This window comes from Apodemus sylvaticus, chromosome 1 (genome assembly GCF_947179515.1).
Source record: "Apodemus sylvaticus chromosome 1, mApoSyl1.1, whole genome shotgun sequence".
NCBI lineage: Eukaryota > Metazoa > Chordata > Mammalia > Rodentia > Muridae > Apodemus > Apodemus sylvaticus.
Genome location: NC_067472.1, coordinates 15,392,845 through 15,419,806, shown reverse-complemented (window position 1 = coordinate 15,419,806; position 26,962 = coordinate 15,392,845). Strand labels below are relative to the sequence as shown.

The window sequence follows — 26,962 nt, the reverse complement described above, 5'->3', positions numbered from 1 at the left end:
GCCTTCAACTCCAACACTCAGAAGGCAGAGGCAGGTAGATCTGAGTTTGAGGTCAGCCTGGTCTACAGAATGAGTTCTCGAATAGTCAGGGTTATACAGAGAAACCCTGCTCAAAATAAATAAAAAGAAAATATATCTACTGTATATATATGTAAAGAATGGAAAAGACTGGAATTCAGATGAGGTATCTGTGTTTTCTAATGGTTGTTGGCAACCCCTGTGAAAGGGTTGTTGTACCTATAAAGGGGTCCGGACCTACAGGCTGAGAACTATTGCTCTAAATGGACAGGTGGTAGTAAACTGGAGGACCTGATGCCCTTCAGCCAGTGGATGAATAAAGAAACTATAGGACATATGTGGAGAATAGAATAATCTTCAGCAGTAAATAGGGACAAACCATTGATATGCAGCAACTGGGGTAAATATCTCATGTATTCCAAACACAGTCATGTTTTAGATGGCAGCCCAAGGTAAACATGGTGCATTTGTATTCCTAAAGCAGCAAGAGAAGATGGTTTTAATTTGTGTGTGTGTGTGTTCGCCTGTGCATGCAGATGTGCATACAAAACATCAGACATCTTCCTCCATTGCTGTCTACCTTATTTGGGGGCATGGAGTTTCTCATTGATCCTGGGATTCGCCTTTTTTGCTAGGCAGGCTGGCCAGCAGGCCCACGGGGCTCCTGTCTGCCCTTCACCCTGGAGTCAGAGGTTTTTACCCAGGAACTGAGGCTGGACTCAGGGCCTCCTGCTTGTGCAGCAAGCACCACTCAGCCATGCCTGGTCTATTGGTACACTTGTAACAAGCCTTTAAAGTGTGGTATTTCACTCTTCCTAAGTGTAACCTCTCTACCCTGATGTCTGTTAACACACATGCGCATGCTCACACACACATTCTCTTTAGTTTTTTTCTGTAAGTCATCCATCTCTAGGTGGACCCAATGGGGAATGAGAAGCAGGTTTTGTACAGCTGATGTTATCACTGTACAGACAGTCTTGGAAAATACTACCCAATCTGTCAGTTAATTAAAGTGTTAATCTGGGAAGCAGCCGGCCCAGAAAATGTTTACTCAGAGAGGAGGAAAGGTAGGAACTGAGTAGGGAGTGCCCTACGTTTGCATGGAAATGAAGGTTCATAAGGATGAACACACATATACACACACACACACACACCTTCTTTCCCTCCCCTCAGTCTCTAAGGTGGGATAACCTTGATTATATCCCTAAAAATTCTGCCCTTTTTTTGGAAACTAAAAAGGGAAATAGCTCTGAAAGCTCAAAACCACAGTAGAGTAGAAAGGACAATTAGCTGCCTGTGTGCTCTGGGAAAGAAGGAAGGAAGGGAGACAGGGAGGGAGGGAGGGAGGGAGGAAGGAAGGAAGGGAGGGAGGGAGGAAGGAAGGAAGGAAGGAAGGAAGGAAGGAAGGAAGGAAGGAAGGAAGGAAGGAAGGAAGGAAGGAAGGAAGGACAGACAGACATACTGTCACTGTGACTGGAGGCTGCTTAGCCTTTTGCTTATTTCAGGCCTCCTTTTCATTAGGGAATTGAAACCAGGTTTCCCTCTCTCCCAGGAATTTCTTTAGTGATATTATCTGTAACAAGCACCTGTGTGTCACTGAAGAATGATGAAATGAGTGCTGAAAATTGACTCATGCTACTTGGTTATATTAAATAAGTATTGTTGGTTCCTTTCCTTTTTTATTTTTGTTTGTGTTTTAAAACAAGAGTAGCCTGCTGTGTAGCCCTGGCTGGCTTGGAACTTGCTGTGTAGACAAGGCTCCCTTCAAATGTGTAGTGATTTTCCTATTTCTGCCTCCTGAAAGCTGGGATTAGAATATGAACTGTCATACCTGATGCCCAGCTATTGTTAATGTTTTTGATTGTGCTCAAGGACTGAGAATGTAGCTCATTGAAAGAATAGTTGCATACGCCGTGTCCTGGACTCATTCTCAAGCATACAGACAACAGTAATGAAACAATAGTCTTTATGACAGAAAATTCACCATTTTAATAATCTTACTGTTAACTTTCTAAATGTTCTTTTTTAAAAAAAAATATTAATCTTTTAGAGCTAAATCCTAAACCTTTTACAGATAAAATTGTAGTGTCAGGAACTTAATTCAAGGTAGGGGGAAAAAGGTTGACCCAAACAAGGAGACCTCTAACTTCATCAACAGACAAAAATGACCTTTTGCCAGGATTAACTTTTGTTAGTGTTTTTTCATTTTTGATTTGTGTTTTTTGTTTTAATTGCAGAACTCTCAGAGATTGAGCCAAATGTATTCCTTCGTCCATTTCTGGAAGTCATTCGCTCTGAAGATACCACTGGTCCTATCACCGGCCTGGCACTCACCTCTGTCAACAAGTTCCTGTCCTACGCACTCATAGGTGAGCACTCCATCTCTGCTGCACAGGCCTGAAACCAGCTGCTTTCCAGCTGTCCCCCTCCTAGTAGAGACACAGGCTTACTTATTCCACAGGCTGATTGACTGGGTTGTGCATGGAGGGACGGAAAAAAGGAGATTGCCTTGGACTCTAGCTTCCATCACACATTGGACAGTTACAAATGTGGAACCCTTGTAGGTTTGTTTAGTTTGCCTTTTTTGAAAATTACTTGTATTTATTTGTATGCAAAGGAGCAAGCATGTTGTTCCAACAGGGAAGCAAGGAGAAGGGACACGCACACAGAAAGATATCCACATGGAGATCAGAGGACAAGTTGTGGCATAGGTTTCCTTCTCCCATCATGTGGGTCCCAAGAATAAAACTCAGTCATTAGGCTTGACAGCAAGTTCCTTTACACACTGAGCCATCCCTCCCTTTGGCTGGTTTGCCTTATTTTCCAATTTGGGCTTATTGTAAGAAAACTATATAGAGACTTCTGAAAGAAAAGAAGTCTCTCCTCTGTCTTAGTTCCAAATTCTCTTCTTTAAGTAAGTGGTGTTAATGATGTAGTTTGATTGCTTGTATCTTTTTCTTGATGCATATAAACACACATACCCCTCCACATGTGCACACGCATCTAAGATGGGTCTTTCTGTATCGCCTAGGAGTTGAAGTCCTCCTGCCTCAGCCTCCCAAGTACTAGACATAGGCAGTATTATCTTTTTAAAAAAAAAGATTTGTTTATTCATTTTATTGTATGTGAATGTGCATGTACCTAAGTATGTACCTAAGTACATACATACATACATATATACATATGGGTACCATGTGCATGCAGGTACCCACAGAGGTCAGAAGAGGTGTCAGAGTCTCCTGACACTGTAGTTATAGGCATTTATGAGCAGCCCCATCTAGGTGCTGGGAACTGAACCTAAGTTTTCTGGAAGGGCAGAGAATTCTTAATTGATGAGCCATTTCTCCAGCCTGTTTATCCCCCCCCCCCTTTTCTTTAAGTGGGAGGGAGGGGATTTCTACTATATATTTTCTGTATTTCACTTAATAGTGTTTATTTGATGTATACACATAATTATATAGCTGATTTAGTCCTTTCATTATAGGAAAACACACACACCTATAATTAACCTTTTTTTTTTTTTTTTTTTTTTTTAAAGACAGAACACAGAATCTGAGGTGGCCTCAGATTCATTACGTAGAAAGGATACTATATATTTCAGGTCTTCCTGCCTTTCCCTCCCATACTGGGATGATAACTCTTTTGCTCCCATATCCAGTTTTATGAAGTGTTAGGATCAAAACAGTGGCTTCACACATTCTAGGTAAGCAGTCTACATCCACAGCCCCCTTTAATCAAATTGAAGAAAATAATTCAATAGTTTTAGTCATGGCGATAGCATTGTACAGCTATTCCTAACAAATGTTTCTCAAACTTCTTTATGCCCCAAATAGAAATTTAATTATGAAATAATTCCCCATTTCTCCTCATTCATCCTTGATATTATGGTGTTTTTCTATTTAATGTTTACATCATTCTCTTTTTTAAGCCATTATAAATAAGCTGAAGTAAATACCTGTGATTCTATATGATCTTATTTACGAATTTTATTTCTGTGTGAATTATTTTAAGTGTTACATTTTGTAGATTGCTCCCTCAGTAGGTTAGAGCATTTACGTTCCTACCAGCAATGCTCTGGGAGTTTCCATTTTTCCTTGCTGTCTTCAGCCCTGAGTATTACCAGTTTTCTGTTTTGTGTGTGTGCCACTTTGATGGGCAAAAATCTGTATGTTGTTTTATTTCCTTGAGGTTGAAACATTGAGTTTCTTTTGTCTCTCTTTTGGATTGAACCGTTGTAAAAGCTCATTGTGTGGTAGGGTGAGAGCCTATTGTTCTGGAAAGTCCTGTTCTCAGTTTGTACCTCCTATTCCACCCAGGCTAGAGTGGATCTCTGGTTGGTTGGTTGGATTTTTCTAGTAGGGCTTGAACTCAGGGCCTCACACCTGCTAAGTAAGGACTCCACCACTGAGTTGTGTCTCCCTCAGGCAGTTTGTATAAGATGTGCATTTGGGTTCCTTTTTTTAATTGATCTTGTCACTTAGAATTTAAAATTTTCCCCCCTATTACAATCCATGTGAAAAAGTGAAGAGCAAAGAAAACAGGCAGCTATTTTTGTTCCAAAATAGAGAGATGGGTGAGATGAGGCTCAGGTTCGAGCCAGCCAGAAGCAAATGAAGTTCAGGTCGAGAAGTTCACCTTTAAATTCAGGGTGAGAGAACTCTTTATCTTTTCTAGAAAGTTGGATTTGCTTAGCTAAGGCATTCTGAGCAGGAGTCTTGGGTGTCAGCCGGGTTATGAGTGGGTAAGGTCTCAACCTCTCCAGACCCGTGAGCCTCAGCTTCATATCTTCCCTGAAAGAAATCAGACCCTGTAGCTGCCAGCCTTGACCTGAGCACCACCTGCAGGTCATGTCTCTTCACAGCCTCCAGCAGCTGCCCTTCTGGGTCCTTCTCTTTGATCTTTTCTCCTTCCTCTGCCCCCTTCCTGGACTTGGCAAAGAGGCTGGTCATTGGAGCCCTCAGGCCAGCTGGTCAACGGGCTTCCTGTGGTGGGAAAGGAGAAGGTTGAGGTGATGATCGCTATAGGCGTGCGGAGCGGAAGGCATGTGCAAGAGCCAAAGCACTGAGGCTGGCGAGTCTCTGAAGCTACCAAGTGACTGAGGACAAGGAGTCTGTCAGGGTACAAGGGCTCATGGGCTCAAGCCAAGGAATCCTTTGTTTCTGCGACCTCCTAGCAGAAACCACCCACCGCCCTCTGATCCTGCAGCCCAAGGCTTCTGAGATTATTTTCTGCTGCACAGATTGACCTTTAGTTTCATTCCATGCACCGGCCAGGTCAGGAGTTATAGCACTGGTTGGCAGTAGGCCTGCTGGCAGGCTCTACCTGTGATTCTAAGGACCCATCACTATTACCTGCCTTCTTGGAAAATGGACTTTGCTACTTTGTTCAAGTTGAAGGAATGAGAATACAAAAAGATAAAAATAATTTAAAACACTTTAACAAAAAAAATTACTGAAAGAGAGGAAGAAACACTCCTGAGAACCTTGAGATGGCAGCAAGGCTGCTATCCACTGAGCTCTGGCATGCCGTTCAACACTAAGAAAGACCTAGCTTTCCTGGGGCCCTGAAGGCCAAAATAAGGACTTTCTAGCAGGGCTGCAAGAGTATTTAGGCAGAGGCCATAAAGAACGGGGTTTTCCCTGCTGATAGAGTGTAGATAATAGGAGGAGAGGCCGGATCTCCATGTAGTCTCTGGCCTTTGCATATCTCTAGAAGGCACTTGGTGCAGAGGAAGGAGGGTAAGGAGTTAGGGGCCACACTTAGCTTCAGTGAGCACAAGCCAGCCTAGACTCTAATCTGTCTTAAAAAAAACAAATCTATGTAGATAAACACAAGTTAATTGGAGTACATTTGCAGGAAGGACAGTCTGGACATGCCAGAGAAGACAGAGAGAAAAAGAAAACAAAAGTATTCATAGTTAATGAACGTCTTCTGGCTCAGTGCTGCAAGAGAAATGCTCAGGGTTTTTGGCAAACCCCCCAAGCTTTAGGCTCAGGAACTCTGTTAATTTCAGGTTCCAAAAAGGGAAAATGGCCAGGTGTGGCACACACCTTTGAAGCCCAGCACTCTGGAGCAGAGGCAGGGGGACCTGTGAGTTCAAGGTTAGCCTGGTCTAGTGAGTTTAGGCAAGCCAGGGCTCCCATAGCGAGACCTTGTCTCACAAATGAAGAAATAGGAGGGAAGAGAGGCAAGGTCTGACTCCCACCACCCCGGTCAGGAGGACTCCTCTCCATCTGCCTCAGCCTCACCACCGCCTCAGCTTTGTCCTCTGCTGTCTTTCCTCCCTGCTTTTCTCCGTGAGCTCACTTTCCAGGACAAAGCACTAGAACGTCCGGACTCTTGCGAGCAAGCAGAACTCCCGCCATTGCATCACCACAAGAGGAAAAGCAGAGTTTCTCTCCACAGAATTTACTCTCAGCTTCTCACCTCTTCCACAGCTGAAACCCTGCCTGTTCCCAGTCCCATTCAGTTTGTTTCTTTTTCTCTCCTATAGCCTGGTTAATTAATGAAAGGACAAGATTTTTTTTTCTTTTAAGCTGGCACATGCTTTATAATTCCAGCACTCGAGAGGCAGAGGAAGGAGGGTAAGGAGTTCGGGGCCACACTTGACTTCAGTGAGCACAAGCCAGCCTAGACTCCATTCTGTCTTAAAAAACAAATCTATGTAGATGAAAACAAGTTAATTGGAGTACATGGCAAAGTCTTTCTATAGTATAGTCCTGGCTGGCTTCAGACTCATAATTCTCCTGCCTCAGCCTGGCTAGTGCTGAGATTCGAAGTGTAAGGCACTACTCCTGGCCTCAGCACCATGACTCTTGCTTGCTGAGTGTTGTTTTCAATGCGAATGGATTTAAGGAGCCTTGGAGCTGCTGCAGTATGCCATCCAGAGAGCAGTATTGGTAGCTTGAACCATCTGTTTTCCCTCATTCCCTTAATTCAATTGCACCAGAACACACAACCAAAACAACCAAAGAGAAGTCATACTAAAAGATGAGAAGAGAAAAGCTGTAGTCTTGGCATTCAAAGGTCTGACTCTGCTTGCTCCTATTTCAAGACACTTCCGCTACAAAATGAGTAGCTTACCATTAGTGAGTCCTCAAGTGTGTCCCTAGACCAGCAGGATTAACTACCTGAGATCTTCAAAATGCAGGTTCTCAGGCTCCACTGTTTCCCTACAAAATCAAAGTTTCTAGGGGCTCAGTTGGTAAAGCATTTTCCACACAAACATATGAATCTTGAGTGTGGAGCCCTGGTACCCAGAGAAAAGCTGAGCACTGTAAGTTCAACTCTGGAGAGCTGAAGAAAGGAGGCTCACTGTAGCTTGCTAGCCTTAGTCTGGCTGGATCACTGAGATCCACATTCAGAGAGAGAGAGAGAGGGAGAGGAAGAGAGGGGGAGAGGAAGAGAGGGGGAGAGGAGAGAGAGGGGGAGAGGAAGAGAGAGGGGGAGAAGGGGGAGGGGAGAGAGAGAAAGAAAACAGAACAGAAAAAGAAGCTTCTAGAAGCCAGTCAGGCTGTGTGTGTCTAACAAACAGTACAGGTAGTTTTGGCACACAAGAAGTGCTTTTTGACTTGGTGGAGGAAATTCTGTTGTTCTTTTCTTTTCCTTCTTTCTTTTTCCTTCTTTTTTTTGGGGGGGGGTGTTTTTTTGGGTTTTTTTTTTTTTTTCAAGACAGGGTTTCTCTGTGTAGCCCTGGCTGTCCTGGAACTCACTCTGTAGACCAGGCTGGCCTCAAACTCAGAAATCTGCTTGCCTCTGCCTCCCAAGTGCTGAGATTAAAGGCGTGTGCCACCACTGCCCAGCTCTTTTCTTTCTTTCTCTCTCTCTTTTTGAGACAAGTTTTCTTTGTATTGCCCTGGCTGTCCTGGAACTTGCTCTGTAGACCAGGATGACCTTGAACTCAGAGACCCACCTGCCTCTACCCCCCAAGTGCTGGGCTTAAAGACATGTACTACCACCACTAGTACTATAGGTAAAATTTTTAGGTTGCTAAAAAAAACAAGCATAAAAACAAGAACAAATCAAAACAATAGGTTAGGAGACTCATGAGAAGCCCAGGGTCTTTTCCAAGCAATTTATAGACGGGTCATCTTTTCTTTCCCATCTTCTCAACATAATTTAATCTATTCCTTTGCTGGAACAGATCCAACCCATGAGGGCACAGCAGAGGGCATGGAGAACATGGCAGATGCTGTCACTCACGCTCGTTTTGTGGGCACAGATCCTGCCAGTGATGAAGTTGTCTTGATGAAAATCCTTCAGGTAAGTGGGAGGGACGACCAATCAGGCTAATGGCCAAGGGCTGGTCCACTGGCTCCGTGTCCCAGGGCTGCCAGCAGCTGCGTGAATCTATGTTTTGACTCCACTGAGGCTTTAGAGACTGACTCTGTTTCCAAACAAGGAGCTCAGGTACCCAAAGTAAAAGCTTTTTCTAAGGAAAATAATTAAGAGCTTTAAATGAATTGGTATCAAATACCAGACACCCTTATTGCATCTTGTACCTCTGATAGACTGTCTGTTAGGCCTGTGAACTAGAGTTCCAGTGAGTTATTAACTGTGTCAGGACTGTGCAATGCAAAGAAAGGACTCCCAAGTCAGGCACATTCGAGTTGCTAGTCTGAGTTTTTGTTTTGCGGTTTTTTTGTTTTTGTTGTTTTGAGTCAGTGTTTCTCTGTGTAGCCTTAGCTGTCCAGGAACTCACTCTGTAGACCAGGCTGCCCTCAAACCTAAGAGATCCAACTGCCTTTGCCTCCCAAGTGCTGGGATTAAAGGTGTGCACCACCATACTTGACTTGATTTTTTTTTTTTAATTTTAAAATTTTTTTGTTTTTGTTTTGGTGGGGAAGGTCTCACATAACTAAGGAAAACCTTGAATTCTTATTCCTGTTTTGATCTCCCAAGTGCCAATATTACAAGCATGTGACATTTTACCTAGCTTTAAGATCAGCTTGCTTCTTGCTAACTTAAAAAAAGAAAAAGAAAAAGAAACCCTGAAATTGGGCATGGTCATGCACACTTGTCATTGGAACTCGTAGGAGACTGAAACTGGACGACCACAGTTCAGCCCAACCTGGACTAAATAGTGTGATCCTATCTCAGACAAAACAGGAGGTAAGGAGACCCTCACCCCTAAGCTGGGCATGAGGCTCACTGGTAGAGCACTGGCCTAGCATATGTGAGTTTGGTCTCCTGTGGTGATGGCTCAGTTAGTTAACTGTGTGCCTTATAGGCATGAAGACAAGTGCTAAGACAAGTATTAGATCCCCAATACTCATGTAAGCCCCCAGGCATAGTGGTGAGTATACAGGGAATCCCAGAGAACCGTAGACAAGAGGATCCAAGAGGATCCTGGGTAGTGCCGATCAGCCAGTCCAGTCTGATGGGTGAGCGCTAGGTCAGTGAGACCCAGCCTTGAGGGAGGTTAGTCCACATTTCTGATGTTGATACCCATGTATTAGTGTGTCCTCCACATCCCCAGATAACACATATAAACACACATGAACATGCACAACACACAAGTGATAATGATGATGATAAGAAAAATTAAAAATGTACTTGCTAGGTTCATTTTGTTGTTATTTTGTTTGTTTGTTTGGTTGGTTGGTTAGTTGGTTTTTTAAGACAGGGTTTCTCTGTGTAGCCCTGACTGTCCTAGAACTTACTCTATAGACCAGACAGGCTTCCAACTCAGAGATCCATTTGCCTCTGCCTCCCAAGGAGAGCCCAGCCCTCTAGGTGTGTTTTCAAACAGCTTTACTCACCCTGCTTTGTTCAGCAGTGTCTTCTCTTTCTTCCTCGTAGGTTCTCCGAACTCTGTTGCTAACCCCAGTGGGTACCCACTTAACAAATGAGTCTGTATGTGAGATTATGCAGTCTTGCTTCCGGATTTGCTTTGAAATGAGACTCAGTGGTAGGTGATTGAATACATCCTCCTGGGGCTGGTATATGGATATCTATACAGGATGCTGTCTCTGAAGCCCAAAGAAACAGGATTTATCCATCATCCACCTTGGGTAACCTTGGGTGGGGGGGGGGGTGGTGTTCTGAAGCTAGAATAGAGTTCTCAACCCACTATTGCAGGACAGGAGTTGGGATAAATCTTAGATGGACTCATTTCCAGAACCAAATGTTCTCCCTTAGGGTTTTGGGGATTGACACCAATTGATAACCCAAGAAAACCCATCTAGTGTGTCCCCTTTTTCCTGACTCCATAGTACCACCTAGTGGTCTGGTAAAGTTATAGCTCCAGGCTGAGCTGGAGCTGGTTTTAATAAGTTTGGCATAATCCTTGGTAAACACAGTTTGGAGGGGAGTCTGCTCTGAGAGGTCTCCTGATAATAGCACAGCAAGTAATGACACCTGTGTTATTTGTTTTTGCCTGTGCAGAGTTATTGAGAAAATCCGCAGAGCACACTCTCGTAGACATGGTGCAGCTGCTCTTCACAAGGTAAACCTGCTGCTGTTTGCTTCTGCCGGCTGCCCAGGCCTCTGGAGTCTGCCTGCTTCCACACAGCCACTGTAGGGACTTGGCCAACCCCAGAACCACATCAGAGGCCACTGGGACTGTGGAGAGCAATAGTTCTCTGGGCCCAAGGTTACTGAGCAAGGGAGAAGGAAGAGAGAACTCCCGTGGCCTCAGGGAAGCAGAGGGTTATTTGATCTCTGCTTCCCAAACTTGTGTCTGTTTCTGTGCAGGTAGCATCTGGGAAAGGGAGCACAGAGAAGATGCCAAATTTAAGCAGCCTGGAACAGGTTGCTGAGCTCCCTAAACTTAGCCTGATTTTGTACCAGAAGGCCAAGGCTAGGGTAATCAACTGTTGTAAAAGCTGCCTTAATTGGGCTTTATCTTGACTTGCCTGGGACTTCCTGATTTTAGCACTTAAAGTTCCATATCCCGACAGATCCTTTAGTCCCAGGGAAACCTTGATCTTTGATTTCCGTAAGAAGGGCTCCCCTCATTTGAAGCCCAAGCAACGTTTTTGCCCTAGATCACATTGCCTAGTCTATATTTCTATACTTCCTTTCAAAAGATAGCACTTAGGGAAGAGTTGAAGCAATGACTTTTAAACCAATGAGATTTCTCTTGGCTTTCAGGCTCAATCCCTGTTATCTGTACATTAGACTGTTCTTGGATTCTTCTACTGAGAGTTTCTTACTCCATGGATTTACTGCCTTTAAAACACCAGCCTGCCTTTACTGCTTTCTATGCCTGACTATCTCCTGGCTTTCAGCAGTGCTTTTCAAGGATGAAAAGAGCCTTCATATTCCAAGGGTGCTTAGTTACCCTGTCCCAGTGACTACTTTGTCTGTATCTTACATATTCCAATTCTTATAGTTCCAAAGCTCTAAAGGGGATGGGATTAGCTTTTTGCTAACTAGCTTCTCATAAGAGTAAACTAAGACAAGATACTGTGTGTCAATACAGCATTGTTATAACAGGTCTAGAGAAGAATATTGTCATTTTCCCCAATGACAGTCATACTTTTCTCTGTCTTCTAGGTTACCACAGTTTAAAGAAGAACCCAAAAGCTATGTGGGAACCAACATGAAGAAGGTGGGGTCTGAAAGTTCATCTGCTGTCCCTTATCCAAACCGCCTTAACTTCCGAACTTTAGTACTACTATTGCTTAGTAGCAAAGACATGCTTTCACTTAGATGGGTCTGCTTGTAATCTACAAATAACTGTCACTCCTATAAATCAGAAATACACCTCCCATGTATCTCTCTCTCCTTCCTCCACCTTTCCTCTTTGACCTACCTGCCTTTGTTGACCAACCACATATGATAGTGAGTCTGTCCTTAAGGGAACTGGACAAGGCTTACCAGGCTGGGGTAAAGATGCATGTTGACAAAGGTGAAAATCTGGCCATCCCATTTGACTCAGTCTTGCCAGCAAGTAAGAGTCCTAGAGAGACTGTGCCCAACTCTCCTCCTAATGCTGAATAGGACTGGGCTTGTGCTTATGAGTACAGATAGTCTCTGTTGAAGAGATCAGACCAAGCTGTACTCCGGATCAAGGGGTCTCAGATTGCTAAGAAAAGAATGATGATCAGATGGCCTCTTTCTATCTTGAGCTGAAACTTTGGACTTCTCCGACCTCTGATGAGGTTCTGCCCGTGTAAATGACCCTTGGCTATTTGGTGCATGCACCTGCCCTGCCCTTGTTGCCTCCTATTCATTCCTATTCCTGCCCTGTGCCCTGTGCCCTGTGCCCTGTGCCCTATTGGCGTGTGTCTGAGTTAATTTACTCTGTTTAAATCGTGCATTTGCCTGTCTTTCACAGATTTCTCCATGTCTCCTCAACAAACTGGAGCTAAGTAGTGGGGAGCAGACCAAAGCCCTGAACCAGTTAGAGAGGGTACTACTCTTTAAGAACCTCAAGGTCTCTCTCCCTCTCCCTCTCCTTTCCCCCTTTTGGTTTATTTATTTAAATGTTTACTTTTTGATATGTGACACTGGGTCCCATTTCTGTTGTTGAGAGCACAACTTACCCACTCTAGAACACAGCTTGGCTTTTGAAAGTTGCATGTGTTTATAGCTTTGCAGGACTGGGAATTCTCCTGGGATTTCTGGTTTCTTGGAAGCAGACTGAAGTCTTAAACATCACAAAATGAGCCTAGAAAATGTGGGTCCTGCTGTCATCTTGTGGGGAGGCTTAAGACTCACCATAGGGACCTCAGTAAGACCCTGCTCCCCTCCCTGTCTCAGCGTTGGAGTAGAGAGTATAGCGTCACTGTGTGAACCTGGTACATGGCTACGGTGGTGGGAAAAGGGTTTCATCCTGTGAGAGGCTTTTTTTGTTTTTGTTTTGGGGGTTTTTTGTTTTTTGTTTTTGTTGTTATTGTTGTTGTTACATAAAAGGGACCATTGCAAAGTTTAGATCTCTAGGTTTATAGAAAAGAACTAAGGACCAGGACACTGGGAATTTTCTAGAATCTACAAAGAAACCACTCTGTCCTTTAAAATTCAAAATGTAGATGAGTTTAGGGAAGGAGTATAAGCTAAAGATTGCCTGACCATTGAGATATCCTTGCCTTTAAAAGACAAGAAAAGTAAGGAATAAATGATGTTCACATTATCCATCACAGGGTGTGCATGCCAGAAGTGTGATTGTGAGCATTCCTGTCACTGCAGATGAATTAACTCTGTGAGCAAGTGTTCCCTAGCAAGGGGTCTCTATCCTATTTGATTGCATTGTCTTGAATTTTTGTGTTTGCATAGCTACCAATTTCAGCTCTCTTCAATGACTAGCCTGCATGTTGTCATGACTATTAGCCTAAGACCTGCACTATTTTTATAAAGCTACTGTTGTCTTTTGGAATGTAGAATTGTACAGATAAAGTGGTATAGGGTTCCACGGACACCTGCTGCCTACTCTGCACCTTAGAGCCTTAGGACACAGACAAACACAGCGACAGTGGAGTCTTCGTGGAAGCTACCAGTCTTCAGGTTCCTGTACCAGGCAAAAGGCCAGGAACACTCACTGAGATGACCTAGTTGAAGCTAGATTTGCAAAACATAAAGTAGAAAATAGGAAATACCAACTTGTATATGGAAAGGATGCCCATTATGGGCTCTCATTCTTAGTAGAAGTGGGACTCAGACACTGGAGCCTCCTGGAAAGGAGAGTATCTTATAAACCTTTAGTTGTTTTGACTTTTTGAAGCTTAAAATAAAGCAAATGGTCCTTGTTTTCTTTCATTGTCTTTTGAGTTTCTTGCCTCCCTCCTGTTTGGCTTGTTCTCTTAGATCATTTTCTACCATGAATGTGATCTACCTGAACTCCAAGGTTACTTACTGGCAAGAGCATCCTGGTTCCTGTGTAGTCATAGAAGCTCATATTTAGGCATATGACTGCAGGTGTTCTGGAGATGAAAGAACAGAAATATGAATCCAATGAGAAGCTAAGAACTGGGAGAAAGGTTCAGTTTTGGGGCCTCCTTTTTTTTTTAAAGATTTATTTATTATATATAAGTACACTGTAGCTGTCTTCAGACACACCAGAAGAGGGTATCAGACCTCATTACAGATGGTTGTGAGCCACCATATGGTTGCTGGGATTTGAATTTAGGACCTCTGGAAGAGCAGTCAGTGCTCTTAACCTCTGAGTCACCTCACCAGCCCAAGGGGCCTCCTTTATTAGGAGGAGATTTGGGGAAGGAAGGGAGGAAGGAAGGAAGAATTATCTAAGCAGGTGATCAGAGGCTATCAAAGCTGAGAGAGAGAGAGAGAGAGAGAGAGAGAGAGAGAGAGAGCTTGAAGAAGGAATTTTATTTCCAAATAGCAGAAGAAATTGAATAGATTCTTTTAAATTGTACCTAGTGGTGCTGGGGATGTAACTCAGTTGCAAGTCTTTGCCTAGCATATACAAAGCTCTGGGATTGAGTCGCAGTACCGTGTAAGTGGAGTGTGGGGGACACATCCCTGTAATCCCAGCTCCTGGGAAGTGGAAGCAGAATGTAAGCTCAGGTCATCCTCGGCTACACGGTGAGTTTGAGACCTGCTCAGGGTACAGGAGGCTCTGTCTACAAAAGTAATAACATAATAACATAAAACGAAGTGTACCTCAGAAGAACAACTGTAAGAAGAACAAGGGGTTTTATTGCTGAATCAGGATTGGGAACAGCAGCATGGCACAGCCCTCCATCCTTAACTCCACAAATAAATCGGGGTAGCACTCTTTTCTCTAAAACATTAACTTTGACCATCCATTTTAATGCAGAATTTCCAGAAAAAGAGTTGTCCTTATGGTCTAAGTCGCAGTCTGTGCCTTAGTGGGAAAGCTTTGAATCTATCTAGATAGGAAAGGGTAGGTGCTCATACCTAGACAAGAGCTGGACTAGGATCTGCCCTGGGGTTGACTGTGGAAGAAAGTCCATACACGAGTCTCTAGTCTGAGGCTCTGGGCAAAGCCTGCCTTACCTTTTCATGCCTTGCCTTACCAGGGTCAGGCATCACATACAGCAGCAGGGACCCAGGAAGCAGCATGATAAGTGGGACAGCTGGCTATATCAGTGACTAGTCCAAATGCAAAATGTTACTGTCCATGTGGAAGCCTCTGTACCAGTCCAAAAAGCTGTAAATGGAGAAGCATGATGAATATTCTGATGGTCTAGATTATTAATGCTGATGTGGGATGTAAGCTGTTTTCTAGAGACCAGCTGACTGAGTAATGAGATATTTCTAGGAATAACATTTTAATTTAAATACTCTTTAGTCTGGATACTAATGATATATAATATTTCCAGCTGAAAATGAGAGCAGGAGGCATGAGTGATTCATCTAAGTGGAAGAAACAGAAGAGATCCCCTCGGCCTCCACGTCACACAACCAAAGTCATGCCAGGTTCAGAGCTGCCCACCCCAAACGGAGCCACTTTAGCCCCTAACCTCACTGGTGAGTGCCCTGGGTTGCTTCTTATTAAAACACACAGAGAAGAGTCTTTCAGGGTCAGGAATTTGAGATGGAAAGCCAGTTAACTGAGGGGTTTTGCTCTTTCTGCAGAGAACAGAAAAGGAAACTCCAAATCAATCAGACTGTAACCATTTAATGACCCTGCATTAAACAACTTCAGTTCATTCACTTGTCATAGATTCTTACTGCTCTAGAGGCATTTATATATGAGTATTCAGTCTAAGCAACACCCTGGTACTGTAGAGGATGCATCACTCACAAAGCTCTCTTTGCCTTCAAGTTTCGTTCTTTTCCTTGTCAGGTGGCATGCCCTTCATTGATGCACCCACATCCATCTCCTCTGCAAGTTCAGAAGCTGCCTCAACAGTGGTCAGTCCCTGTACAGATAGTGGCCTGGAATTATCCTCCCAGACTACCTCCAAAGAGGACCTCACTGACCTGGAGCAAGCTGGCTCCCCACGGGAAGTCACACCCACAGAGCCTGGGAGCAACGAGATAGGCGGTTCTGAGCAGCTTGACCCTCAGGTATGACTGATTCCTAAAGGCCCCTCTTCAGTTCTACAAGTCACTGTAGGAACCGCCTTGTTCTTTGGGGGGGTTTGTACCTGTACCCAAGCCTTGACCAAGAAGGTTTGGTCAAGCATGGTGGTTCAGGTCTTTAATCCCAGCATTCATGAGGCAGAGACAGGTGGATCTCTGTGAGTACAAGGCCAGCCTGGTCTACGTAGAGAGTTCCAAGGCAGTTAGAGCTGCATCGTGAAACCCTATCTATTTAAAAAAAAAAAAAAAAAAAAAGATGAAGAAGGAAGGTTGGTTGGTAAAGGTAGTTAGTTCTTCCCCGTGTCTTAGTTAGGGTTTCCATCATTGTGAAGAGACACTAGGACCAAGACAGCTCTTCTAAAGGACAACATTAAATTGGGCTGGCTTACAGGTTTAGAAGTTTAGTCCATTATCATCAAGGTGGGAACATGCAGCATCCAGGCAGGCATGGCTCTGGAGGAGCTGAGAGTTCTACATCTTGTTCCAAAGGCAACCAAAAAACTCTCATAGGCAGCTAGAAGAAGGGTCTCAAAGCAAACCTAACAGTGAAACACATCCTCCAACAAGACCACACCTAATAGTGCCACTCCCTGGGCCAAGCATAGTCAAACCATTGCATCCTGTTTCCTAGAATTATTTTTGCTGACTAGAAAACATACAGTATGACTGTGAGAAGGAGCTCAGGAGATTTATCAGTGTCAGTATAGGGAGCCTCTGAAACAAGGGAGGTGGCAGCTCTTACAGGAAGGTAATCATCTAAATCCTGAGCCTTGCAAGAGTTTTCTCCTGTAGAGTTCTGTCATCCTAGACAGTGGTTCCTCAGGTGGCCCTGGGCCATCTTATATTGATGTATAAATCAATGAGCTATGATCCATTGAAGATAGCTTAGAAGCCATAAAATTCAGGGGAATAAATTTTAAGATGTTTTTGTACCTGTGTTGGTTGTAGCAGGAAGGCGCCCATGCAGAAAAGGCCCAGTCAGCATCGGTGGAGTCTATCCCTGAAGTGCTAGAGGAGTGCACATCCCCTGCTGACCACTCTGACTCCGCCTCTGTCCATGACATGGATTATGTCAATCCTCGGGGCGTGCGCTTTACCCAGTCCTCCCAGAAAGAAGGTAGGTACTCTCCAGCAGTTTCTGCCTGTTCATCTACCCCATCCTACCACATAGATACTCTACTCAAGCCTAGAGCAGCGTGAAGGAAGGCACTGTCACCTGTGAATCCATTTTCTAGACAGGAAATGGAATCAAACTGTAAAACTATTAGCATACATAAAACTTTCCCCCAAATCATTCAGAGAGTTAGACTATTGGAGGAGAGAGGGAACAATATAAATATCAGAACTTTTAAGAAAAATCCTTGGTTCTGATTTCATCCATTAAGAGATAGGTAGTGGATCCTTTTCCTTGGAAAATTAATTTCCTGAAATTGCCACAGATAAGGACTGGAAGATGGCTCAGTGGGTGAGATTACTTCTCTGCAAGCGTGAAGACCAGAGTTCAAATCCCTTGCATCCTTGTTAAGAATTAGGCATGGCTGCATGTGCCTGTAATCCCATCTTTGGGGTTTGCAGACATGTGGGTCTGGAGAGTTTGCTGAAACAATGAGTTTCCAGGTCAGCAAGAGATCTGTTTAAGGCAATAAAGCAGAGCAATAAGAGGAAGGCGTCTGACATCCTTCATGTCTTCTATATGCACGTGCTCAGGCACATACGTTTACACACCATACCACACCTGCACATGCATGCACCAAACACAACACACACGTTTTTGCCATGGATAACACAGATCCATACGTTATCAAACAGCTGGGGTAGGTCCTATCTTCCTGTCCTCTTCCTACCTTTGCAGGTACAGCTTTGGTTCCTTATGGTCTTCCTTGCATCCGTGAGCTCTTCCGCTTCCTTATCTCCCTCACAAATCCACATGACCGCCATAACTCTGAGGTTATGATCCACATGGGGCTGCACTTGCTGACGGTGGCTCTTGAGTCAGCCCCTGTGGCCCAGTGCCAGGCCCTCTTGGGGCTCATCAAGGATGAGATGTGCCGACACTTATTCCAGGTGAGACTAGATTGCCCAGAGACCTTTTGTTTTCTGAGATTGAGAAGCCACTAGAATACGATGACTTTCAGTTGGCCAGAAGCCAGAGTGGAAGGGTTCCAGTAGCTGTCTAAGGACTTGAGGAAGGAAAGGCTAAATCAAAACCCAGTTGTGGTACATACTGCAATCCAGCGCTGGGAGGTAGAGGCAGGAAGATAGGGAATCCAAGGTAACTTTCGAGACCAGCCTGAACTGCATGAGCTTCTATCTCAGAAAAACCAAAACAAGCCAACAAGATAGCTCAGTGGGTAAAAGAACATACCACCGAGCCTGGCATGCTGGCTTTGATCTTGGCACCTAGAAGGCAGAGAAAGAGGAACATCTCCCTTGGGATGTACCTTTTCATGTGTGTCCCTGTTCCCCTCCTACACACAAATAAACAAATGTAAAATAAAGTTTGTTTTTTTTAAAACAAATGACAAGGAAAAAAAGAGTTCCCTTAGAACATAGGCCTTTTGAAGCAGCCTCACTAGTCTGCTCTCTTGTATCTTTGTTGGTTGAATTATACTCGACCTCAGAAACCTCACGGCTTCTCACTCTCTGGTCCCCAGCTACTCAGCGTAGAGCGACTGAGCCTTTATGCTGCGTCCCTCAGAGTGTGCTTCTTACTCTTTGAGAGCATGCGGGAACACCTCAAGTTCCAATTAGAGGTAAGTTTCTTGACCTTGGAAAGTAAGACAAAAACAGGAAACTACATGGCATTATCAAGGGGGCCAGTTCAATGAATCATGCTTAAGATAGATTTTTTAAAAAATTTTTGCTTACTCTTCTCTCACACAATACATCTCAACCACAGCTTTCCCTTCCTTCATGCTTCCCAGTACCCCCTCACATCTCCTCTCCCCCAGATCCACTCTCCCCACCTCCCCACTTCCATCTCAGAAAGAGCAGGCCTCCCAGAGACACCAACTGAACGTGGTACAAGAACAGACACAAGGCTAGGTGAGGCAACCCACTAGGAAGAAAAGGGTCCCAAGAGCAGTCAAAGTCAGAGACACCCCCACTGCCTCTGTCAGGAGTCCTCCCAAAACACCAAGCCAACAACCATATATGCAGAGGGTCTAGTGCAGACTTAAGATTGCTGCCTCAGTCAGTCTCTGTGAGCCCCTCTGTGTCCTGCTGAGTCTTGCTCTCCAGGAGTCCTCTACCCCTCTGGCTCCTCCCCTCTTTCACTGCAGTTCCCATCTCAGGGAGAGACCCAGTGGAAAACCTGGGTTCACTCATCATCTGTTTGTCTGTGGGTCTCTGTATCTGCTCCAAGTCAGGTGCAGCCTCTCTAATGAGAACTCATCTATGTATTTCTATACGTATATGATTATCAATAGGGATCATTTCATTGACTTCTTTTTTTTTTTTTTTTTTTTTTTTTTTTTTGCCAATGTTTAGTTCTGCCGTAGGTCTCTGGGCTTTCCAGCCTCCAATTCCTAATCATCCAGGCACTATTGGGCATGGGCTCCCTCTCATGGGATGGACCTCAAATTAAACAAGTCATTGATAGGTACGCCTTTTTCACAAGTTCTGTGCCACCATTGCCCCTGCATATCTTGTAGGCAGGACAGATTGTAGGTGGAAGGTTTTATGACTGGGTTGGTGTCCCAGTCCTACCACTAGAAGCCTTGCCTGATTACAGAAGATGGACAGTTCAGGTTATGTGTCCTCTATTACTAGGAGCCTTCTCTAGGGTCACTCTTAGAGATTCCAGGGAGTTTTTGCTACACTGGGTTTCCATATCACCCCCCCCCATGCCCTCCAGTTCCTTTTATCTCTCCCTGCACTATCTCTTTCCATCTACCCCTGAACCCTCCTGATCCCATCCCCACCTGCCCCCAATCCATTCACAAACTATTTGCACTTCCCAGAGAGATCCAGTTGTACCCTCCCTCACCTCCACCCCCACCCCATCCCAAAGCCCTCTTTGCTACTTAGCCTCTCTGGGTCTGTGGATTGTAGCATGATTATCCTTTACTTAACCACTGATATTCACTTATAAGTGAGTACTACCAGAATTATGGGCTGGACTTCTGGCAGCTGGCATGGCCTCTGGTCCAAGTGGAGGCTGGGACAAGGAGAGGTGGGGGACTGGGGAGAGGATGGGAGGGCCGAGAAGGTTTGTGGGCAGGATCCAGGGACGGGCAGCCTGCCTGGACTTCTGGTGGCTGCAGCATCCTCTGGTTGAGCAAGGAGTCTCTGTCCACATTGGGAGCTGCAACACCATGTTGAGGAGGGCATAGAGTGGGGGACTCTGAGAGAGTGGGGGAGGTCTACCAGCGGGTGGTCTATCTCAAGATACAGATTTTTATGAGCTTCCTATAGAAGTTATTTTTGGCCTCCCTACTTTGTATCATTGCCTAGCCTTCATAGTAGAATAGTTAAGAGGATCCCAGACAAAACTGTTTGATTATAATGTAGGAGAGTGCATAACTGGGCATGACAGCTCATGCCAGTAATCCAAGCACTTGCGAGGCTGAGGCAAGAAGATTCCTGGGAGTTGAAGGCCAGCCTGGGCTACAGAGCAAAACTGTCTTGAAAAAAGGGGTAGGGGAATCCAAATACAAAGACTGGCAGATCTTGTCACAAATGGGGCAGCTTTTCTGCCTAAGAGTTCTTACAAGTTAAACTGGTGTTGCTGCTAAGTTGTCAAAACGAAGTCTAAATAAGACTAGGGTACCAGCACTTGGGAGGCAGAAGCAGGCAGATTTCTGAGTTTGAAGCCAGCCTGTCCTGGTCCAGTGAGTTCCAGAACAGCCAGGACTATACAGAGAAACCCTGTCTCAAAAAATCAAAAGAAAAAAAAAGAAAGAAAGACTGGGATAGGCTTTATAGATAACACATTTTTAAAAGGACAACTTCTTTGAGACTAGAAATAGAAATGAGAGCCTTATGGAAGACAACAAAGGGGAATACATTACTGAGGAGGTGTGATCTTTTGGTATCATGCCTTCTGAGTGGGCTTTGGCCTCCTGTTTAGTGGTGTTCCGATCCAATTTTCTCTTCCTCAATTTTCTTTTCCTCAACCAAATGGCCATCACTGGGTTGCTGTTGACAGATGTACATTAAAAAGCTCATGGAGATCATCACTGCTGAAAACCCCAGGATGCCTTATGAGATGAAGGAGATGGCGCTAGAGGCTGTTGTGCAGCTCTGGCGTATCCCCAGCTTTGTCACCGAGCTCTACATCAACTATGACTGTGACTACTACTGCTCCAACCTCTTCGAAGACCTCACCAAGCTGCTGTCCAAGGTGCTGAGTACTATCACTGGCCTCTAGGAACTGACACTATCATCCCGTGGTAGCAATGATGGTACAGTTAGTGGGGCACTTCAGAGGTGGGAACAGGAGTGAGGAAGACATTTGTAAGGGAAATGAGAAATCATTAGTTGTTGGGTTTGGGAGAAAATAATCAGTATTTTGATTGTATATGCCTACCTCAAGTATATGCCTACCTCAAGTCTAATGGGTCTGTTTACTTTCCAGAATGCCTTTCCTGTGTCTGGTCAGCTTTATACAACACACCTGCTATCTCTTGATGCCCTATTGACAGTTATTGACAGCACTGAGGCTCATTGTCAGGCCAAAGTCCTTAACACCCTCAACCAGCAAGAGAAGAAAGAGACAGCCAGACCTGGCTTTGAGGCAATGGATGGCAACCCAGAAACTAACAAGTGTAAGAAGCGTCCTATATTGTTCTATTTCTCTTTTTCTTTTTTGTCTTTTCTTTTTTCCCCCTCTCTTCTGTTGCCCTCCTTACTTTGTCTTGATTTTTCTATCAGAGCTAGCTAGTGTCCTGTATAAGAACATGCAGCTCTTTTTGGCTTGGGACTCAACCTCTTTTACAATACTGCTTGACTTCCTACCCATAAGTCTTCATCTCTTTCCCTGTTCCCAGCTGAGAGAGCAACCAGTGATGGGAAAGCCACAGGCGTGGCCTTAGATTCCCTAGGCCTTCATTTTCCAAGTAGAGGATGGTTGTCAACGGAACATGGAAAGCCAGGGTGCAATGATCTGGAGGAAGCTGGTGATTCTGGGGGTAGGTACCCAGTGTCCATGACTCTAAACTCCTTCAACTCAAGGGCTTAGAGAGAAGGAACATGGGGAGGTTTGGGAAAACAGAGCGGCCGAAGGCCATACCTGGAAGAGCCCTAGCCATTCATCTCTTTCAAACCCCAGAGAAAAAGAAAACAACCAGAGCCTCAGAAGGTTTTCCAGTAGGTAGGAAGCCAACGACAAGAAAGTGTAGGAGATTGCTTCTTTTTGCTGGGGAGAGCATCAATAACTGTACAAAGGCCTTATGTGTTTTTCCTCCTCCTTCCATCCTAGCTGACAAAAAGTTCACCAGGAAGCCACTTCGATTTTCCTGTCTTCTGCCAGATCCACGGGAACTAATTGAAATTAAAAACAAAAAAAAGGTACATGCATCCATACACTCCCCCAGGGAGGAGTCGCGCCTGCCTACCTTTATGTGGGAGTCCTCTATAGAACTGGTTTGTCCCAGAGGATGCACATGGGGTGATTTTAGCAGCCCCTCATACAGCTTCCAAGACTCGTCTTGAGGTTTTTCTGGGACTGCGCAACTTCTCCCTCTCCTTGAAAAGCATTTCCTTACCCCTGACTTGTGCTGTGCTGGCCTCTGAGCAAAGCTGCTTCAGCCAACAGCCCAATGGTGGTGACAGAAGCTCTGGAAGCTCTGTCATTTGGGTCCGCAAAGGTTATTGGTCATCTCCAGTTCCAGCATAGTGACTGGTAATAAGAGGTATTGATATTTATTCTGGTACTTTAGTAAAGCCCAAATAATGGTTAGTTTATATACCTTTTTCTTCCCTTGCAAAGTCCAGGACTGTCTCATCATCACTGTCCTTCCCACTCTCTTCCTTCGGCTTCCTTTCTCTCCCAGCAGCAGCAGCAGCAGCAGCAGCAGCAGCAATGGTGGATAGCTTTTTCACTGGAGAGAGAGTGTTTTGGTTTTCTTAACATATAAACTTGTAGTTACTCCTTTCTTATTGTTAGCTATATGCATTTGATCACAAGTCTGTGACTAGATATACAGGAGTCAAAGAGATCAGTTTAGTCTGCTTTGTCCTTCAAACCAAAGCAGGACCTTAAAATTAAAAGTAAGACAATCCGAAAAGGGAAGGCATCTCAACCCTGCTATGACATGATGCTGACTGGTTGTAGATGCCAGAGGTGGCTATAAAATTAAAGAGAACTCCGTAATCTGCTTCCTCTCCGTCTCCCCAATTGCTCACTAGAGGAAGGGAGGTTGCCCTCAAAAAGGAGTGGGGAGGTACTCCCAATCACTGCCAGTGAGCTGGGAAGACAGGAAAAACTAAGGCCAGTACAACCTAGTGTTAGTCATGGAATTAATTAGAACCATGTTCAAAGAACTCATTAGGTGAACAGCTATAGGCTACGCTAGACTGTGGCCTGCCTTGTCTGACTTAAGAGCATAGCAACTGTTGATACCTCTGGTCTTTGTCTTCTAGCTGCTGATCACTGGTACAGAGCAGTTCAACCAAAAACCAAAGAAGGGGATCCAGTTTCTACAGGAGAAAGGTCTCCTCACCATCCCAATGGATAACACAGAGGTAGCCCAGTGGCTCCGAGAAAACCCTCGGCTAGACAAAAAAATGATTGGAGAGTTTGTGAGTGACCGCAAAAACATGGACCTGTTGGAGAGTTTTGTGAGGTGAGGAAGAAATAAGCAATGTGGAGATTGGGGTGTCACTAGTGACAGTGTGCTCCTTTAGCATACATGAGTGTCACACTCAGGGGTGTCGCTCAGTGACAGTATGCTCCTTAGCATGCATGAGTGTCACAAAAAAGAAAAAGATATCGGGGAATGCAGGGAAAGAAGAGAGGAAGAAGGGAATGTCTGGGGACAAGGCATTCTTCCCTTAGGAAGTCTGCCAGTGCCTGAAGCTGACCAGCTCAAGTAACTGACATTCTTGCCTCTTCCTATGATATATATCTGCTGGACCTGAAAGGGAATGGGGCTTTAGGAGTGCCCTACCCCCACCCGTGTTCCAGGGGATTGAGCAGGGTTCTGGAGGGTGAGGTGTCTAGAATTTTACTAATGTAGTAAGTGCTAAAGTTAGGGATTCTGTCAGAAATGGCCAGGATGTACCATTCCTGTGCCAGAGCCATCAGCCTCCTCTGTTCCAGTAAGAGAATGTTATGAAGACTGTTACTAACAGCCTAATTTATATGGTTTCAGTATCTTCAGCCTTTCCATTCTGTTTTCTTTCTCTGTAGCACCTTCAGCTTTCAGGGTCTGCGGCTTGATGAAGCTCTCCGACTCTACCTGGAGGCCTTCCGCTTGCCTGGGGAAGCACCTGTGATTCACAGGCTGCTGGAGGTATTCACTGAGCACTGGAGGGTAAGTCTTAGTGTCAGAGACTAAGTCAAGGATCCCTGATCAGATTGAGGGATTCTTTGTTCCCTCAGCTATTGCCTCCTAAAAAGGCTGAGAGCCACAGCAGTGGGCTTTCCATGGAGCACCTTCTATTAAGGAGCTGGCCATTTTCTGGGGAGTGCCCCCCTTGTATACCAACATTGACGAGTGGGTTGGTATTAGTAAGAACTTAATTGGCCAGAAAAGGACATTAACACAGATGGAGTCTTTGCTTTTTCAGAGTTGTAATGGCTCCCCATTTGCTAATAGCGATGCCTGCTTTGCCCTGGCTTATGCTGTCATCATGCTTAACACTGACCAACATAACCACAATGTTCGCAAGCAGAATGCACCCATGACCCTGGAGGTAAGCTTGGGTTCCAACCACAACAGAAGAGCCAATACAGCTTTTAAAGTATCAAGAACAATAAGGAAAGTTGCCAGTGTGTGGGGGAGACAGAGTTCTGTCAAGGGCATGAGAGAGGGATGACCAATTCAGAAGAGGGACTGGGATGGAGGATGGGCTCTTTCACTTAACTGTTTCCCAAGTCCTATTTGTCACAGACTTAAGGAGTTCCTTGGGTGGTATACAGCATTGACACAGGGAAAACATACTGGCCTATCTCTAGGAGTTTCGCAAAAACCTAAAAGGTGTGAATGGAGGCAAGGACTTTGAGCAAGACATCCTGGAAGACATGTACCATGCCATCAAGTGAGTACTGTGGAGAGTAATGTATTGTCTCTGCTAAAGAGAAACTCATTGCTTCCTTTTCCTGTCTTTATAGTCACGTCAGACTCTAGTGACTCCCCATATATAGTTAGCTTTGCGACTTCTCTGGGCATCTGTATCTGTGACAGCTCATTTCTTATTTAAAGAAGTCTGATCAATAATAAGAGTCTAGTATTCCAAGCTTAGGGTCTATACACATTGGCCCTCTCATGTTATATGTTTAAACATGTGTTTGTACTAGGATTGAACCCAGGTCCTCACATAGGCTAAGAATGTTTCATTACAGACCTACATCTCCAGTCCAAACTATTCCTCTTAAATGAGGTATCCTGACCCTGTTTCCTGAGCCCAAACTACCTGGCTTCCTGGAGCGCTCACAAAAATCCATTTTCTAGTTGGTAGAGAAATCAAGATCAGCACTAGAGGGCAAAGTTTGAGTCAGACATGGGATACTCAGCTGTTTTGTTATTGTCTTGGGATAGAGCCTCATACAGCTCAGGTTTGCCTCAGACTTGCTGTGTATCTATCTGAGTCATCTCCTGACCTGGGTACTAAGTGCGAGGATTATGGTTATGTGCCACCTCTCTCAGCTTGCTCCTTATACTAAGTCAGGAAACGTGCAAGTTTATGCTCCCACCCAGAACGTGAGATCTTAGCACAGATCTGAAGGTTCGAGATGAGACTTTGAGATTATGGATGTATTCACATTCTCCTTGGCCTCAGTGCTAGGGTGCAAGCAGATCACTTAGCTGCAGCTGTGATAACCTCATATGAATGCAAGAAGCCTCCATAGGTAAAAACCGTTTGGAAGCAGTGTGTTCACAGGAGTATGCCTAGCTTTTCCCTTCCCTCTGACAGGAATGAGGAAATTGTGATGCCTGAGGAACAGACAGGTCTGGTTCGTGAGAACTATGTGTGGAGCGTGCTACTTCATCGAGGTGCCACCCCTGAGGGCATATTCCTTCGTGTACCTCCTGGCAGCTACGATCTTGACCTCTTCTCTATGACCTGGGGCCCCACTATTGCTGCTCTCTCTTATGTCTTCGATAAAAGCCTCGAAGAGACCATCATCCAAAAAGCCATCTCAGGCTTCAGGTAGCCCAGCTTTGGCCTTGGTTTTCATATCTTTGCATCTCACTAAGTTAATGTGGTTGCTCCCATGCCTCTTTGACTCCTGATTTACTTTCCTCAGAATGGGATTTCTCATAATTTTCTGGAGGGAGACTGGAGCCTGGGAAATCTCAATCTTAAACAGGCTGGAGTTAAAGGTTTCTTTGTGTGACCCATTGGGGAAGAGCCAATGGAAAGCTGCTTAGGAACTTAGAAGGGTCGAGTGGCCTTTCAGTGACTGTTTCTGTGATGGGGTGACATTACAGGAAGTGTGCCATGATCTCCGCCCACTATGGCCTCAGCGATGTGTTTGACAATCTCATCATCTCTCTGTGCAAATTCACAGCTCTAAGTAGTGAGGTGAGTTGGAGCAGGAACTGTGCTTAGAGTCCCAAAGGAGAGTGAGCCTCAGCCATGGAAGTTACATCCACCATATCTACCCTCTTGAACAAGCTTAGGCCAGTTCTGTCTTACAAGGTCTGGGGAATGAGAGTAGTGTCTCCTTGTGTAATGGAATGGGGGAGGAGATACCATAGGAAAGACAGGCATCAAGTTGTCCTTCCCCACTAATATTGTAGGGGATTTGAAGCAAATCCAACAGAAAGATTCCCGGGAACCATAGGCAGAGAGATCTGAAAGTCTTTTCTTTCCAGACATG

The 26,962-nt window shown here is 44.8% G+C and overlaps 1 protein-coding gene across 5 annotated transcripts in view; it reads left to right on the top strand.

The window, feature by feature from the left end:
- Gbf1 (golgi brefeldin A resistant guanine nucleotide exchange factor 1) overlaps positions 1–26,962 on the top strand; it is a 138,758-nt gene that overhangs the window by 96,394 nt on the left and 15,402 nt on the right. For 2 of the 5 annotated variants that reach the window (XM_052184686.1, XM_052184680.1), the window contains exons 4-23: positions 2,256–2,387; positions 8,162–8,280; positions 9,820–9,928; positions 10,405–10,465; positions 11,518–11,572; positions 15,267–15,414; positions 15,734–15,957; positions 16,924–17,089; positions 17,825–18,036; positions 18,627–18,725; positions 21,122–21,316; positions 21,551–21,740; positions 21,963–22,103; positions 22,394–22,482; positions 23,557–23,759; positions 24,326–24,449; positions 24,706–24,831; positions 25,094–25,176; positions 26,053–26,289; positions 26,571–26,664. In XM_052184686.1, the coding sequence (XP_052040646.1) occupies positions 2,256–2,387; positions 8,162–8,280; positions 9,820–9,928; positions 10,405–10,465; positions 11,518–11,572; positions 15,267–15,414; positions 15,734–15,957; positions 16,924–17,089; positions 17,825–18,036; positions 18,627–18,725; positions 21,122–21,316; positions 21,551–21,740; positions 21,963–22,103; positions 22,394–22,482; positions 23,557–23,759; positions 24,326–24,449; positions 24,706–24,831; positions 25,094–25,176; positions 26,053–26,289; positions 26,571–26,664 (2,807 nt within the window). Of the gene's footprint in view, positions 1–2,255; positions 2,388–8,161; positions 8,281–9,819; positions 9,929–10,404; positions 10,466–11,517; positions 11,573–12,301; positions 12,401–15,266; positions 15,415–15,733; positions 15,958–16,920; positions 17,090–17,824; positions 18,037–18,626; positions 18,726–21,121; positions 21,317–21,550; positions 21,741–21,962; positions 22,104–22,393; positions 22,483–23,556; positions 23,760–24,325; positions 24,450–24,705; positions 24,832–25,093; positions 25,177–26,052; positions 26,290–26,570; positions 26,665–26,962 lie in introns of all 5 variants that reach the window. The other 3 variants (XM_052184685.1, XM_052184675.1, XM_052184687.1) reach the window with 2 other exon arrangements.